Source organism: Gymnodraco acuticeps, unplaced genomic scaffold (assembly GCF_902827175.1).
Source record: "Gymnodraco acuticeps unplaced genomic scaffold, fGymAcu1.1, whole genome shotgun sequence".
NCBI lineage: Eukaryota > Metazoa > Chordata > Actinopteri > Perciformes > Bathydraconidae > Gymnodraco > Gymnodraco acuticeps.
The window spans coordinates 2,714,780-2,731,013 of NW_022990673.1; the positions used below are offsets into that span (position 1 = coordinate 2,714,780).

A 16,234-nucleotide genomic window follows, 5' to 3' on the forward strand; every position below is an offset into this window, starting at 1 on the left:
CTTCAAAAACAAAAACAAACTGCATAAAATAAAATAAAATATGCTGTGTGAACTGAAGCCTCAGATTACCAGTATGGCATTTTGAAAGCAAGAGTGATAAGCAAAGGTAATACAAAGTTAAAACAATGCATGCATGTTTCACTTCAAACAATGCAGCATAATAACATTTAACACTTCAAAACTGAATGTTTTATGCAGTTTTACAAAGATGTATGATTCACATCCAAACTGTGGAATGTATACCAATGGAGTGAAAAAGACAAGCTGTTCTGTAATGTTTTTCAAAAGCCTGTACCAAATGTCACCAGGCTGCAGTGAATCAGATTCTGTTCGCAGGGTTATTTTCTCCGAGGTACAGAAATAGTACATTATTAATTCCCCTCTTTTTTCTGAACAACAGGAAGTCATGAAGGCAGCCTCGTTTACTGGAAACATTTTCTGAGCTCGTTTTTTTTTTGTCTCTATGTTTGTCTGCCTGTGTGTAGTGCACGTGCGCACTCATAGAAATCAAGACAACCCCCCTCACTTCTGATCTGAACCACTGAGCAGAGAAGGTCCTCTGAGGTTCACCTGCTGGCTGATGAAAAACCGTGCTGTGGATACAAAAGTCCTGTCAACTCAATCCAAACATGGAGGCAATCACACACTGGATGAGAGAGATTAAAACTTCATATAAACAGAGTGAATTCTCCCACCTTTGCTTTTCATCTGAAGCCTCCTGTCAACACATAGACTGACCTGCACAGCCTGAAAAGGAAGATAAAACAGATGTTATCCCATCAACAAGACTCAGCAGATGTACAGACGCTGTTATCAAACCTATTTTTGATGCTGGATGACAATGAAAGTTTATCATATGTTAGCTTTTACAATGAAGACATTATCCACGTCCATCAGAAAGCACATAAGGACATTAAAAGCAGTAGAGTCAGGAAAAGAGCAGCTTCAACCAGTGCCCCATTAACACAGACTATAATGAAATGTAAATGAAGTCTGGGTCTGTTCTGTATAAATAAGCTTCCACCCTATGTAATTGTTTCCCTGCCAATCAGAAGTAATCATACATTCCCCGCGAGAAAACGTCAATCAACAAATGTCTAAATAAACCAGTGGCGCATATCAAACGTCTGATGAACAATGAAACGTTCCCATCCTCCACGGCTCAAACTGGCAACCCTGTATTCTGTTATTTGTTTTTCTGTGAATAGTTTTTATCTCTCTCTGCTTTCCTGTTCCTTTTGAAGTATGTTAATCATAATTATTTGTTGTTTTCCTTTCTTTTAGTTCACATGTAAATTCTAAGGAGATAATTGCAAGGAGATTGTTGTGAAAGAACTAACAAAGAGAGTGATGAATGAGAGTGTCCTGAGGGCCCCGGGACCCCTGCAGAGGGGACACTTACTTTATGGTCAGCTAATTGGTGGTTTGAGTGCAGAATACCTGCAAATTGATTAATTAGTTATTTAGTCTACAAAATGTCAAGAATGATGACAAGTGCCCAACAGTTTTATTGATTAGATTGTCTTTTGTTTGGGAATTTACAATATACAAAAAGTGCAATAAGTATTAGCACATTCCTTCTCTTATAAACAATTGTTGTTTTTTTCAGAAGCAACAAGGTTCTAAGGAGAGAAGCAACCAAGTTAGATTATAGGGAGCGAAGGACTCAAACTGTCTTTTGACTCATCTATCTTTATAAGTTTAGACCCTTCATTAAAATGATATTAAATGTTTATTCATAATTAATTTGAAGACAAAACCTTGGCTCAAACCACAGGATAGTTTTTCAGTATTTTCTGAAATGTATAAACTAAATAATCTTTGTATTTATAACATGATCAATTGTAAAGAATACGTAATTGATCACTTTATATCTTCATCTTGCATTACAACAGCCTACAAAATCTCTTTAAACCTAGCTCAGAAATTAACTACAATTCCCTCACACCATTGCGTCAAACCCTTGCTGCTGATTGGTTGCAGCTCATACAAACATTATTATACAAGTCTGGTTGTGGTTTTGTGATCCTGTCAATCAAACCCAGTACATCTGAGCCAATCAGCTCCGGAGTTCAGCTCGTGTGGGCGGGGCTACCGCTTCCTTACACACATCACGCTTGTTTGCTGCTCGTTGCTAACAACCTGCTGCCTGCAACTTCGTCTGTCCACCATCCACCCATGCATTAACGGGTGCCAGGTGTTTATGGGATGTGTGTGAGGATGAATGCGTGTCTCTGAGGTTCAGCTCCGTGCTGCTGCATGCTGCTCCGCGTCTCTCTCTCTTTCTGACGCTTGGGGTTGCAGTCTGGCCTCCAGCCGCGGCTGCGATTTAACTTCATTTCTCAGCGTCGGCTTGCTCTCAAATCATGTTTATTTTTATAAAGATGGCGGCGAGGGGCACACTGTAAACTAAATGACTGTCAGAAACATCGCCTCCATTTGTAATATGGTGAGTACCTTACTGGTTATGTGTGTTGCTATCGATTTGCCTGCAGCCACTGTGTTCCTGGTGTGTAATGATGTTCATGGGTTAGTCGCGCAGCCCCCCCCCCCCCTGCAGTCACACATGTGCGGGGAGGGGGGGGGAGATGCACATGCATGTAACAGATACTAGGATTCAGAGTTTTATCAGGTGTCGGTGCTCAGACGGGCCTGCATCCCATCCTTCATATTCATTTTGGAGAGCTTTACACACTGCTGCTTCGTTCATCCTGCTGAGAGCTGTCATCGATGATTGACAGGCGAATGAAGCATTGCTCTGCCTTTGACAGCTTGTTGTGATTGCATAATGTGTAGCGGCTGCAGAGAGCTGCTGACATCCAGTTAGCAGAGAGCCGACCCTTCATTGAGACTAGGGATACTAATGTCAGGAGCCTGCAGTGCTGCCCTGCATTAATGACCCCCAGTACAAAGAGTTATTACCCAGCATCCCAAGCACAACACGTTTTATATATTTGGGTTTATTGTGAGTTTAACAGACACATTGGTAAAGATATGCCTCCTGAAGAAGTGATACAGCACTGCTAAACACAAGTGAATGTTGAATTAACTCACCTTGTGTGGATATTTGTCGTATTAACAGTTAATACAAGTTGTACTGTAAGTGAAAGGATGCAGCTTGTGTCCCCTACACTACAGCCAGTGTTTTGTTGTACAATAAGTTAGCTTATGTTAGTGGTAGGGCTGAGTTGTAAGATCATACATATCATCTTCGAGTTAGGAGGACTGTAACTGCTTTATTCTATGATTTAATCAAATAAATGTGCTGTTTACAAAATGACAGACTTGTAATAGTTTCCCACACCACAAGATGATGTATAATTTGGTTTTCTACCATTTATGACAAAGAAAATAATCCAATCTTGGTTTTTGTTCTTATTGAAAATGCGCATTAGTTTAAATGAGACCAAGAAACCTCTTTAAGTTGTTTTTGACCCAACTAACAGTCCCGGAACCCATCAATATTTAGTATACCATCGTAGACAACTGAAAAGAAAAAAAACACATTTAAAACTGATGTATTAGTGGTTTGAACTCTAGCTATATTTGTATTTCTCTTCATAACAAACATTCAATAGCTATCATTGGATATGCTGTTACATTGTTTGATATCGCAATAATAATATCTCTTGCACTCAATAAACACATAGTACTGAGTAACCAGTTCCTTTATTGCAGTTTTTAGTATACTGCTAAAGTACAATAAATTGCTTATTGACTCAAATGTTTTTTTCTCCCACATTCTTGTATTGAATTATTTGAGCGTAAAAGACACAAATAAAAGAATCATGGTTATATTTTGAATATAAGAAATGTAGTTTTCTGTTTATCCAACTCTAAAACCCCTGAGTGCAAACACAATTATTCCATTGTCATGTATTACTTTGACTATTTGAAATATGTTACCCAAGGACTCTCAGACTTTTAAATGCACAAAGAAAAATGTATCAACTCGATACAAAAGGTGTGTCCAACTTTACAAAGTAATAAGTGAGTGACTCTTTATCATACAAAGCAAGTGACGACAGTGTGTTGGTGTCTTGATTCTTCACAGCGTCTTCTGCTGTGCCAACAAAGTTCAAGTTCTTCCAAAGTGCATAGGTTGTTTGTTTTTTAAACAAATAAAGTATTTTTGTCCTTGAAATAAATAATGCCACTGCCTGCTGTTTATCACGAACGGCTCACATTTCAAAACGTGGCACCAGGAGTTATTAGGAGTTTGTTTTGCATTGATTTGAATAGACTTTCAGGTCCACTTGGGTTGCATTACCAATATTTCTCTCCAGATATGTAATACAAAGGTCATGTTGTTTGCATTATAAAACGTCCCACAAGGAAAGAGCCAGTTTGTATGGGTACAGTACATGGACTTGTTTTCAGACTCGACGTGGTAAATCAGACAAAGAGGTATTCACTGTCCGCTTTGACAGGGAGAAATGAAAGTCAAAGCCGTCCCCAAACTAAATTGTGTTCGCAAAACAAAGCTTTGGTTCATTTGGAAAAGCTTTGAGCTCTGACAAGTGAAAAGGCTCCGACCAGAGATAAGTGGTGCGCCTCCGCAATCAGGGGTTGTATATTCTTGACCTTTCACATGGGTCTACTTATTTAGGACATATCCTTTTTCTACTTTGACAGGAAGGTTTTGGGGGTTTTGAGAAAAGGCATCGAGATGAGCTACAACATTCTTGAAGAAACTGATACAGTGACATTTGGCAAAGAGGATACTTTTATCAATTATGCTGCATGAAAGAGAGGCCTCTATTGTTGTTTTACGTCTTAGTTTTAAACCCTCAGTTACCAGTTGGTGCTTGTTGACCTCCCAACATTTACATATTCTTGGCTGTACATAGACTACATTAAACAAATCAGGCTTTCATTCTGGCCTCGTTACTTTCCATATGAACTGAATGATAAGAGAGATGATGGTGTTGAAGAACTGATAACAAAAACACCCTCATGTTTTCGTGTCTTGTGTTTTGTCTTTCAGGGCACCAATGCCTCTGCTCTGGAGAAAGACATCGGCCCAGAGCAGTTCCCAATCAATGAACACTACTTCGGATTGGTCAATGTGAGTATCACTAAAGCCTCTCATACATTAACAAAGGGCTTTGCCAGAAAACATTGGTGTCATTTTTCAAAACAAACTGCCATGGGACTTCAGTGAGTCATGTCCTCTACTGTATAGTGAGCAGTGAAGGTGTTGTTTATGAGCCTGTTTCCCAACATAGGGATGTTCTGTATCTGTAATATCACATTCATGCAAACACACACTTTTCTCAACACCTTACATGTCTGCCAAGTTGTTAAAAACATTTGACCAATTCGGTATTTTTCCACCAGCTAGTTCAAACTATAATCTAAAAGAAAAAGAGACAGGAAAAAAAAACCTTTTGGTCCTCATCTTTAAATGTGTCTGCTCTTTCCTTCCTACAGTTTGGAAACACATGTTACTGTAACTCGGTGCTACAGGCTCTCTACTTCTGCCGGCCTTTCCGGGAGAACGTGCTGTCTTACAAAGCCCAGCAGAAGAAGAAGGAGAACCTGCTCACATGCCTGGCTGACCTCTTCCACTCTATTGCCACGCAGAAGAAGAAAGTGGGCGTCATCCCGCCCAAGAAGTTCATCTCCCGCCTACGGAAAGAGAACGGTGAGAGCCCAGATGATGTAAAGGAAATCTTATAGGAACTGAAAACCTAATAAAATGTTTTTTTACTAAGCCTTATGTCGACACCATCTTCACACAGGTGGTAGCAATAAATAGGCCTTACATTTAAAGAAGGTGCAACTTTATGATATGCAGTATAGTGAAAGATTAAATCGTAAAAAGAAATGACATGCACGAGGAAAAAGGGGTTTAAAGTCAAAAAGGTGGATAAGAAAATTATGACTAGCACATTTACAACATTTTACTATTAGATCTTTAGATTAAGCCAGTGGTTCTCAAACCATTTCTGTCAGGCCCCCCCCCCTTTGGAGAAAAAAAAAAAGTCGGGGCCCCCCAACACAAATTGTCAGGCTCAGTGGCGGCGCCAGATATTTATTTTGGGGGTGCTGTGAGCTTGACGTTTCATAGAGGGTGCTCAAACATTTAGGGTTTCCCATTAATGTACCGGGCGCTACAGTGGAATTTTCTACTGCAACAATCCCCACGCAGATACACAATGTTCCCGTGACTGTTACAATGAAGGCTCGATATCAGCTCACGGCATAGAGGTGTAAGCAGGGGTAAAGTGCTATTTTTATAGGTGGTGTGTGGACCTCACATAGGGGGGTCCGGGGGCAAGCTCCCCCGGGAAGATTTTTAAATATTGAAGTTAAATGCATCAATCTGGTGCACTTTGATAGTAAAATGAAGAGATCTATGGATACCTCTCAACACCCATATGAAACAGAACTGTAAACAGATTTACTATTTCTTTATGGATATTTACAAATCACTCCCTTTTAAACGTTATTCTTTTTTTAATGTCATATAGTATTTCATACCTGTTTTTAATTTATTCTCTTATTTTTGTATAACTATAATGATCATATAAATGTGTGCCTCGGAAATAATTGTTTACATTAATGGTGACCAAAACGTTTGAGACCCACTGAGATAACACTGAGAGAGTCCTTTAGTTCACTGAGTCTCTCAGTCTGACAGGAGAGGACACTCCTCCACTTTGTTGTTGAAAAAACTCCTTATACCTGTTAGCATAGCTCGCTAGCACCAGAAGCTAACAACAACGATCTCCGGTAACGGTGCGCTCTCTCTCTCTCGCGCACGCACACAAAATGGCTTGTTCCACACACACATACACACACACACACACACACACACAGAGCCGAGCTTTAATGAAACACAGAGACCCAGATGTAATAGTACTGTATCATATTATTTTCGAATCAATAATTTTTCAAAAAATGTTTTTATTTTTTATTTTTTTTAAATAACCATTTTTCCTCCTGGTCTCTCTGTCATGCCTCGGCGCCCCCCACTTTGAGAACCACTGGATTAAGCCATAAAATCAGATGTTATATTTAGTAGGAATTTGGAAGTTAATCCCTTGATTTAACACTTAGAAAATTACTACAATGCACATTTTAACTGCTTATTTTTTGTTTAACTATGAAAGGCAGAAAAAGCTAAACTAATAACACTAACATTTATACATTTACATAACCCAAGTTAATAGATGTTGCAAACAAAAACCCAGGATCAGAGGAAAATCTGCACTCTTGTATGCATGTTCATAACCAAACAGAGGGGGGGGGTTTGTGGTGGTGCATTGTATGTTGGTAGCAGTGCTGGCTTTAGTGTATTCTGAATATTTGAGGTGAAGGGCATGTGCATGTTGGAGGTAAGGTCATTCAGAGAGCGGAGCTGACAGAGAGGCTGACTGTTCTCTGCTGTCTATATTGAGGAAGCTCTTTGTGAATGAACAATGAAATCTCTGTTCGGACCCAGCTTCGGTCAGCTGCCTCCTCTCTGGACTTTTTTCCTTCTGCTTTCTCTCTCCCCGACTCCCCACTTCTCAGCTTTCCCCTTTCACATTCACATCTGTCAAAACAGAAGTGTGTGTGGATGTACTGTAATACTGCATTATTACTAGGGATGCACGATAATTATTGGCCCGATAATGATCGGTCCGATATTAGGAATTATGACGTCATCCCGATAAACCCGATACCAGTATTAATAGCCCTGATAATATACAATATATTTTTTGGGTAAAAGAAAAAAATACTGCGGTGTGGGTGGATTGGGATGAGGGGCGCTTGTTTTTAATTCGGCTCCTCCCGTTTTGCCAGTACTGTGGTATTAGTGGTTTAGGAAGAGGGGAGTTTTTCACAAATCCAGCGCTCCCTAACTCGTGAAGCCAGGACAGTAAACAAACATGTCGTCGGTGGTATGGGCGTTGGAGCTATGTGCAAGTCAAGGCATATGCTCGAACCGGAGCTGCCTGGACGCTGCAATCATGTTGCGCACTATCCCTGCTGAGTGTGCTGACTTTTCGTACAATGTCCCACTGTCTGGCTTCCTGCATAAAGTCAAGTGCTCGGCGCAGTTGTGGCGAAATGTCGCTCCTCTGTTTTCATTTAAATAGCTCCGTATATCCGTTAGCGCAGCTAGCTAGCACCAGATGCTAACAACAACAATGCACGTAAGGTCTCTCTCTCGCTCGCTCAGGCCACACATACACACACCCGGTCCTCCAGATGGCCAGTCGGTGCCTGCCAGTGAGCGTGGAAGTGTGGTCTGCCACAAGCGGGAGACAGGAGCGGGCCTGTCAGCATCAGCTTGTAGATGGTATTTTAAACTCGATGCGCTCTGAAACTACGGGGCGGCCGAGGAAAAAAAATACACATGCGTTAATCGCGTTAAAATAATTAGTGGCGTAAAAAAAAATGTGTTATCGGTCTTGAGAAGCAGGAAGTTATCGGTATCGGTTTAAAAAAAACAATATCGTGCATCCCTAATTATTACAGTAAAAATCTATAACAGAATTTTTTTTAAATAATTATTTTACATTTTGTTGTTTTTAATAATTAATTAAGAACACTATTTCCTTAATACTTTAAAGATCTCCTATCATGCTATTTTTATGCATATATTATGGGTCTCAGATATATACAAATATATAAAAAACATGTCTATGATTTGTTTTGCTCAAAATACCAAACAGATCACCCCTTCTAGCCATGCCTCATAGCCCTCTATTTCAGCCCTGTTATGGCGCTTTTCCACTGCAGGACCTCGCAAGGCTTAGTACGGTATGGTTAGGCCTTGGTAGGCCAGGCTCACTTTATGCTGCGTTTCCATTACAGTTTAGATACTGGGGTAGTAACTATGGTAACACAGTGTAGGCGGGGCGATCGGCTGTTCGGCGGGCGGAGCGACGCTGCATAAAACGGCCGTGACGTCATCTTCAATGTGAACCACAAAACCAAAACATCAGCCGTTAGCTGTTAGCACTCAAGAGCTCACAGCTCCTCATATCTGTTCAGAAACTAGACAAAAGTTAAACAAGTACAAACCACAGACTGCCTGTGTCATGGTGAATACAGTCGCTGGTTTATTTATGTCTGTAGGCCGTTGTTGTGAGTGTGGACGGAGCATATACATCTGGCTGCTACTTAGAAATGATTGATCTATTTACCTAATATATCATATTCCAATAACTTGCATATAGACTCTATTGCACTATTTCACTTTTTTAAACTGTTTTAAACTATTTTTCTTTTTGTATTTACTATTTACTTGCACTATATTTTTCTGTTTATCTGGGTTTTGTGTTGCACTGTTGGAGAAGCCTGTGACCTAAGATTTTCATCGGCATAACTACACTGTAGCTATGTTCGTATGACTAAATAAAGAACCTTGAACCCTTGTTAGCTTAGCCTGATCGATCCGATCTCCACACGCATTTTAAAAGGTTTTTCGCCTGCCGTTTTGTCTGCAGACTTGTCAAAGCATTAATTCATGGTTTTTACTAACCGGTATCAGTATGTTGTTACTTCGGCATCATTTTGAAACGTGTATTACAATTAAATCACGGTAAAATATGTTCATTTTGTTGTAGTTGTAGCCCCCTTGCCAGCGATTCTCTCTGACCATTCAGCAGTCGAGAGTGTCTACGTCACTAGTTTAGCATATTCAGCCCGGTTGTTGGCCCGGTAAGAACCTCGATTTTGGAGGGCCAGAAAAAAGGTGAAAAAGTAGCCCTGAGCCGGAACTATCCCAAGTGGAAAAGCAAAAAGCAATACAAACCCGGCCCGCTTAAACCGTGCTACGTGCTTCAGTGGAAAAGCGCCATTAGAGAAGTGCTGATTCTGGTTCCTTAGCTTTAAAAGTTCCCTGACACACCGGGGACACACTTTATGTGTAAAAGACATCAAAATGTGCTTTTTGCATGATAGGAGACCTTTAATAATTTAAATAATTCTTAGTTGCATCCCTACATTAATATAAACATTGGACTCAGTATGGGCAGATAATCAATATTAAATGGCTGGAAACATGATCAATTGCCAAAAAAGTTGCCTGGGACATCCCCATTATTTTCTATTAATTATCTCCATTAATTGTATCTTCCTGCAGATCTGTTTGATAACTACATGCAACAGGATGCCCACGAATTCCTCAACTACCTGCTGAACACCGTGGCCGACATACTGCAAGAGGAGAAGAAGCAGGAGAAGCAGAACGGGCGCCTCAAGAACAACGGGACCCCCGTCACCACAGAGACAAACACGGAGAACAAGACGGAGCCCACGTGGGTTCACGATATCTTCCAGGGCACGCTGACCAATGAGACGCGCTGCCTCAACTGTGAAACGGTGTGTGGCTCTGCTCTGTTTGTCCATTGAGCTCTCTTGGAGGGGTAGAATATTTAATATTGTCCCTGTGTCACACTGAATTAAGGACCCCTCCTGAATAAGTCTGAAACAGGGATTAACCTTTTTATTTTACAGAAATGAGGGAGTCATCACACCCGGTGGGCTCCGGCCACGCGCTCTACGTCAGGGCTGACGTAGGCTTTGTCCTCTGGGTTTTATGGGCAAAGAGTGGGACGGGTTGCCCTGAACAACCCTCTGCAAACACCAAGGCACTGCAGTGCTCCGAGACAAAAGCTACTCAGTACAATCAGCATTTCAAAGACTGTTTGTGTGTATTTGGATGGGCGGGCGGGTGATGTGTTGCAGGACTTCAGGCTTATCCTCACTGATCCTGCCAAAAAGGATGACAGTGTAGTTACCTCAGTGTCTCTCTGTGTTTGACAGGTGAGCAGCAAAGATGAAGATTTTCTGGATCTTTCTGTGGATGTGGAGCAGAACACATCCATAACACACTGTCTCAGGTAGCGTTGATTTATTATACATTTAGTCAGTTAAACGGGATGACCGTAGATCACGTTCCCTTTTGGTCTGAATAAGATTTAATAACCAAGCCTCCTGTGGCATGCTCCCCCCTTTAGGGACTTCAGTAACACAGAGACTTTGTGCAGTGAATACAAATACTACTGTGAGGCATGCTGCAGCAAGCAGGAAGCACAGAAGCGGTCAGTAAAGCACTGAGATTAATTACCTCTGTGATGTGTGATGGTACCCTTCTCTGAGCATGTATGTTTCTCTGCAGGATGCGTGTGAAGAAGCTTCCTATGATCCTAGCCCTGCACCTGAAGAGGTTTAAGTACATGGAGCAGCTGCACCGCTACACCAAGCTGTCCTATCGAGTAGTTTTCCCCCTAGAGCTCCGTCTGTTCAATACATCGGGGGATGCGGTTAACCTGGATCGCATGTACGATCTAGTGGCTGTGGTGGTTCACTGTGGCAGGTACAGTATACTAATTATCACATGTAAAGTGTTGAGATGAAACAAAGCTTGCTCCATCAAGCTTTTGCAGTCTCAATTCTGTTGATCTCCATAAGAAAATGGTTTTAGCTGATGGTACTCTCTCTAATAAGCAGGGGTAATAACTGTGTAGTTGTATATGATCTCTTTATTCTATATAATTAAAAGGGACGCACATCCTCCTTCCATAACCCGTAACACAAGTTTGGAATCACATCAACAAATTGTGAAGCAAAGTCACTTTTTAAATGTGATCTAAACATGATTAAATGCTCAAGTTAAATATGTATTCTGCATTCCAAAATAAGGACAATTATTCATAGGAAAAACTAAGAATGCTTTGAAGTAACATATATTTACTTGACATTTTTACTCCGAATTAAACAACATTGAATATTTGTGTGACATCTGTGAAGTCAGATGTATTTTCAAAGTGAGAGTTTTGTGTACACGTCAGAGACTCACTGTTTGTCTTTGTTTCCTCAGTGGTCCAAACAGAGGTCATTACATCACCATAGTGAAGAGTCATGGCTTCTGGCTGCTGTTTGACGATGACATTGTGGAGGTGCGTCACTCTCACTCTCAGCATGTTATGTTCTGCTGCAATGGTCCTTGACTCATCTGTTTGTTCATTAGCTATTGTTCTTTGTTATCACTTACCAGCATCTTACTTACTGTGTTGTGCAGAAAATTGATGCCCAGGCCATTGAAGAGTTTTACGGGCTTACCTCAGACATCTCCAAGAACTCAGAGTCGGGATATATCCTCTTCTACCAGTCCAGAGAGTGACTGGAGCTGCATCAGTGACACAGGAGAGACTAAATAGGATTTTTTTTAACCTTTAGCCTAACGGACTCAGACTCCCACCATCTCCAAGTCTGACCTCTCTGATGTACGGGCCAATCCTCTGTCCCACCCCCATCCTCTGGGTTTTACTGCACTTCATCCTTCTCTCTTTCTCCCTGTCATTTGCTTCTTGCCTTTTAGTCACCTGCATCTGGACTGCACTTTAAAACCAAAGCAAAAATGCTTAACAGCACGACGGAAACAAAATGGATTCTACGTCCACATTGAGCTCCAGATGCTCAGTGAAGATCTGCAAAGGTGATTCTTCATCAGGAACATGATGGGGTGAAGGGTCAGGCTGTCAAAAATGGTGCTATATCATTTCTATGTATATAAGGTCTTCATGTGTCCCCCACACACTGCTATTCCTTTAATATGGGCTATTTTTCCCATCACTGTCTAGTTCTTCGTTTAGCTTTATGTCCATGGTTGATGCATGTAAAGAGAATGAAGTTGGAGACAAACACTGTTTAATGCTCATGGAGAGGTTTCGATAGAGACTTGGCTTGGCAACTGGAAGGTCACCAGTTCAAGTCCCGGCAAGACCAAGTGCTACCGAGGTGTCCCTGAGCAAGGCACCGTTCCCCACACTGCTCCCCGGGCGCCGTTCAAAATGGCAGCCCACTGCTCCTAACACTAGGATGGGTCAAATGCAGAGAAACAATTTCCCCACGAGGGATTAATAAAAGTCCATCTTATCTTATCTTCATGCATTATTAATGGCTTTGAAGAAATATCTGAGCATTAATTAGATAGAACTCAAAAGCTAAACTTCAGGTGTAAATGCTGATAATGAAGAGGCCCAATATAGAATCACTATTCCTGCTGTTGCAACTCCACAATTAACATAACATTCACCTGAGCCTAATCCTCCTACACTACACAAGGAAGGAAATCTGTTTCTCTGTCTGACTGGTCCACATTGAAGTCAGCTGAATCTTTATAATTTGTATTCTGAACAAAAAGTCATATTTATTCTACTTTTACTTATTTATTACTGTTATTTGTAATGCAGAAAGGTAGTTAATGAAGGTATCTGTGTAATATTGCTCCTCTGAGAGCTTTTTATGTTAAGACCCTTAGTCTAAACTCTCAATTTGAAGGACATGGTGTATGTAAGACACAACTTCTATAGGACTGCACCAAAAACAATTTGGGTTCAAGGTTCTTTATTGTCAAACTAACATAGCTACAGAGTAATTATGTCGTTGAAAATCTTAGGTCACAGGCTTCTCCACCAATGCAACACAATAATACAGATAAGCAGACCATATTAAAATATACTATATTAAAAGTAATACAAACATTTTAGTGAGAAAAAAAAAAGTGGAATAGTGCAATACGAGTATATACAAGTTATTGGAATGATATATTAAATAATAGATACATCATTACTAAGTAGCAGATGAATGGTGGTTTCATCAGTTTGCATGGTAAATAAAAAATATGAGACGTATAAGGTGAGAAACAACCCAGAACTGCCCAATCTTTTGATTGACAGGAAATATTGAAAACAGTGCAATAAGAGGTGAGGTTACCCAATGTGGAAGTTCCCAGTGAAACTGATATTAATGAAATGTTAGTAGTAGATGTTTCTTAGCTGCTGATTATTTTCCAGTGCTGTGTTTATGTGCTTTTTGATATCAAAGTAAATTCGCCCCTTCACCACGTGAAATGCACACTACCTGCAGGGATGTTCTTTCATCCCTTTGTTTTTGTATTCTTCTTCAAAAATGTCTAATTTTCTCTTTTCATGTCACATGTTGAACTACAGCTTAGTAGTTCTGTCTTGGTTGGTCTCTGACTTATTGTGTCTGCCATGTGTAGCACATTTTAATCCTAAACTACATAGAAGTCAAATTCAATAGTGTTGATTCATATGATATCCTTTGTATTGTCGATGTTTTTTCTCAGTGGCCCAGGGTTTATGGCCATACCCTGTAGTGACATCAAACAACTTGTTTTCATATGAATTACATTCCTATTTGCTGCACATAAGCAGAATTACCATTTCACATCCATATCATTTTAAATTAGAGTTAGGAAATGATTCATTTGCTAGTTTAGTGTCCGTCTGTTCAGGTGAGCCAGAATTTAAAGTGAAAATGGTGAAACTGGGTGTTGAATGCACTTGTTTCTTCTGTCTCTTCCATTTAGTCTGTTTTTGGGTGATATCACAAACATGTGCCAAACTGGAGTCGATACTGACCTTGCAGTCTTTAACAAAGCATTATTTTCTTTGTAAAGATACAACTGTACATATATATTATGTAGAAAATACTTCTGGAAATAAGAAAATATTTTTTTAAAGTGAAGATCTTAAAATGTAAAGACACTCTAGATTTAAGCTTGACGCTGGCCATCATTGAAACACTGTTAGGAACTACTGTGCTATTTTACAATCACTCGATTGCATAATCATATTTGTGAAGAAGTCACCTTTCTTATTATTACTTTTTCTTGGTTGAACTGAGCCCAGATAGGAAATAGTAGCAGGTATAGTCTTGACACATTTTTAGACCCGGGTGAGAGGAAAGAGAATGGCTGATCTTCCATTAACACTTATGCACTCGTCCTCACTGAGACGCTCAGTCATTGCACTTGGTCTGATATATTTGACTGTGGTAGTGTTCTGCCGAGGAGAGCTCTGGCGCAGAGAGTCCTGCATCAGGTGGGATATGATTGAGCTCATGGGAAGGGAAAGAGGATATTAATTGGAGTCTCCATTTGGTTGTAAACTGAAAGTGCACTTTATTAGCGATGAACTACAATGCTTTAACATGAAACACATTTTAACACAATCGTTTTGTTTTTTCTTCTGTTCAATAAAATAACTCAAATGACTTGCTGGAGTGTTTTTTATGTATTTACCTGCTGCTATGAACCCTGAATACAACTGTCTCAGACACAATTCAATACATTTAGCCTAGTGATGGCAATATCTAAACTAGTGTGGTCCAGCCTGAAATATTTCAACAACTGTTGTACAAACTTTAATAGTTCCATACTAATCCTTTGGTGATTCTTTGGCTGTGCTCTTGCACCACCACAATGTAAAAAGTGAATTGTAAAACTGTTTGCGCAAAGTGCAATACCTGCCATTATACATGAGAAATAACCATAATATAACAGATTTATCTAGGTTGGAAAATTGGTATAATTATTATATAGCCCCAGTACAAAAGTAAGGCATTTAAACGTTAATTATAACGTTGGATGAAAAATGTATCAAGATAATCAAACCGAAATGAAAAAAAGTTTTAAAAAATATATGTTTATTGAGACAAATGAATAAACAAGAAAGGTTGTAAAATAGTTGAATACAAGTGAACAGTTCTAAACAATATTAAAGGCAAAAAGTTGGGCAAACTGGGGTAATACAAATAAACAGATTGCCCTTTAGTACAGTGACTAAAGGGCAATCTGTTTATTTTTGCTCTATTTTGTTTGATTGGTTGCTTTAGCATCAGTCAGTGACACCTGTGCTAATTGGACGGTAGCTCAGAACAAAAGAGGGCAAGAGAAAGAAACAACGGAAGAGAGGGAAGAGTCTCGACGAATAGCAGAAAATGTTAGCCGGTTTAACTAAAACTAAAGAAAACTGAAAGCAACAACTTACATTTTTCATTTAATATCAGTTTGTTAAGCGTGTCTGTGCTAACTGCTAAGCTAAGGGTGGCTAGTCGCTAGATTAGAGGGGGTCATCCCTATGTTCCCACAGCCCAATGGTCCCACATTTCTAATATGTTATAGGTGGCGCTATTGCGGAGTGCACTGTATACATATATACTCTAACTTTTATAATATTAAATATTTACATATTTATGTTAGCATTTCACTTCTGACGATTTATGATTCGAAAATTATAAAAGTAGGGTAGACATGTGGAGATCTGGCTGAACAAAACGGATTAGGGTTATGGTAGGATTAGGGTTAGGCCCCCCCCCCCCCCCCTGGGAACATAGGGCCTAATTTTGAAGAAGAAACAAAATATTAGGCCGTGGGACCATCGGGCTGTGGGAACACAGACACGCTCCCGATCAGAGCACG

The 16,234-nt window shown here is 40.1% G+C and overlaps 1 protein-coding gene across 1 annotated transcript; it reads left to right on the forward strand.

Annotated features, from left to right (window-relative positions):
- Positions 1–2,120: 2,120 nt before the first annotated feature.
- On the forward strand, positions 2,121–15,028 carry usp46 (ubiquitin specific peptidase 46). The gene is made up of 9 exons (XM_034230054.1): positions 2,121–2,449; positions 4,988–5,068; positions 5,434–5,647; positions 10,085–10,323; positions 10,768–10,844; positions 10,962–11,045; positions 11,123–11,320; positions 11,825–11,903; positions 12,026–15,028. The coding sequence occupies exons 1-9, from the start codon at positions 2,414–2,416 to the stop codon at positions 12,125–12,127; spliced, it is 1,110 nt and encodes a 369-aa protein (XP_034085945.1). The 5' UTR covers positions 2,121–2,413; the 3' UTR covers positions 12,128–15,028.
- The last annotated feature ends 1,206 nt before the right edge of the window (positions 15,029–16,234 follow it).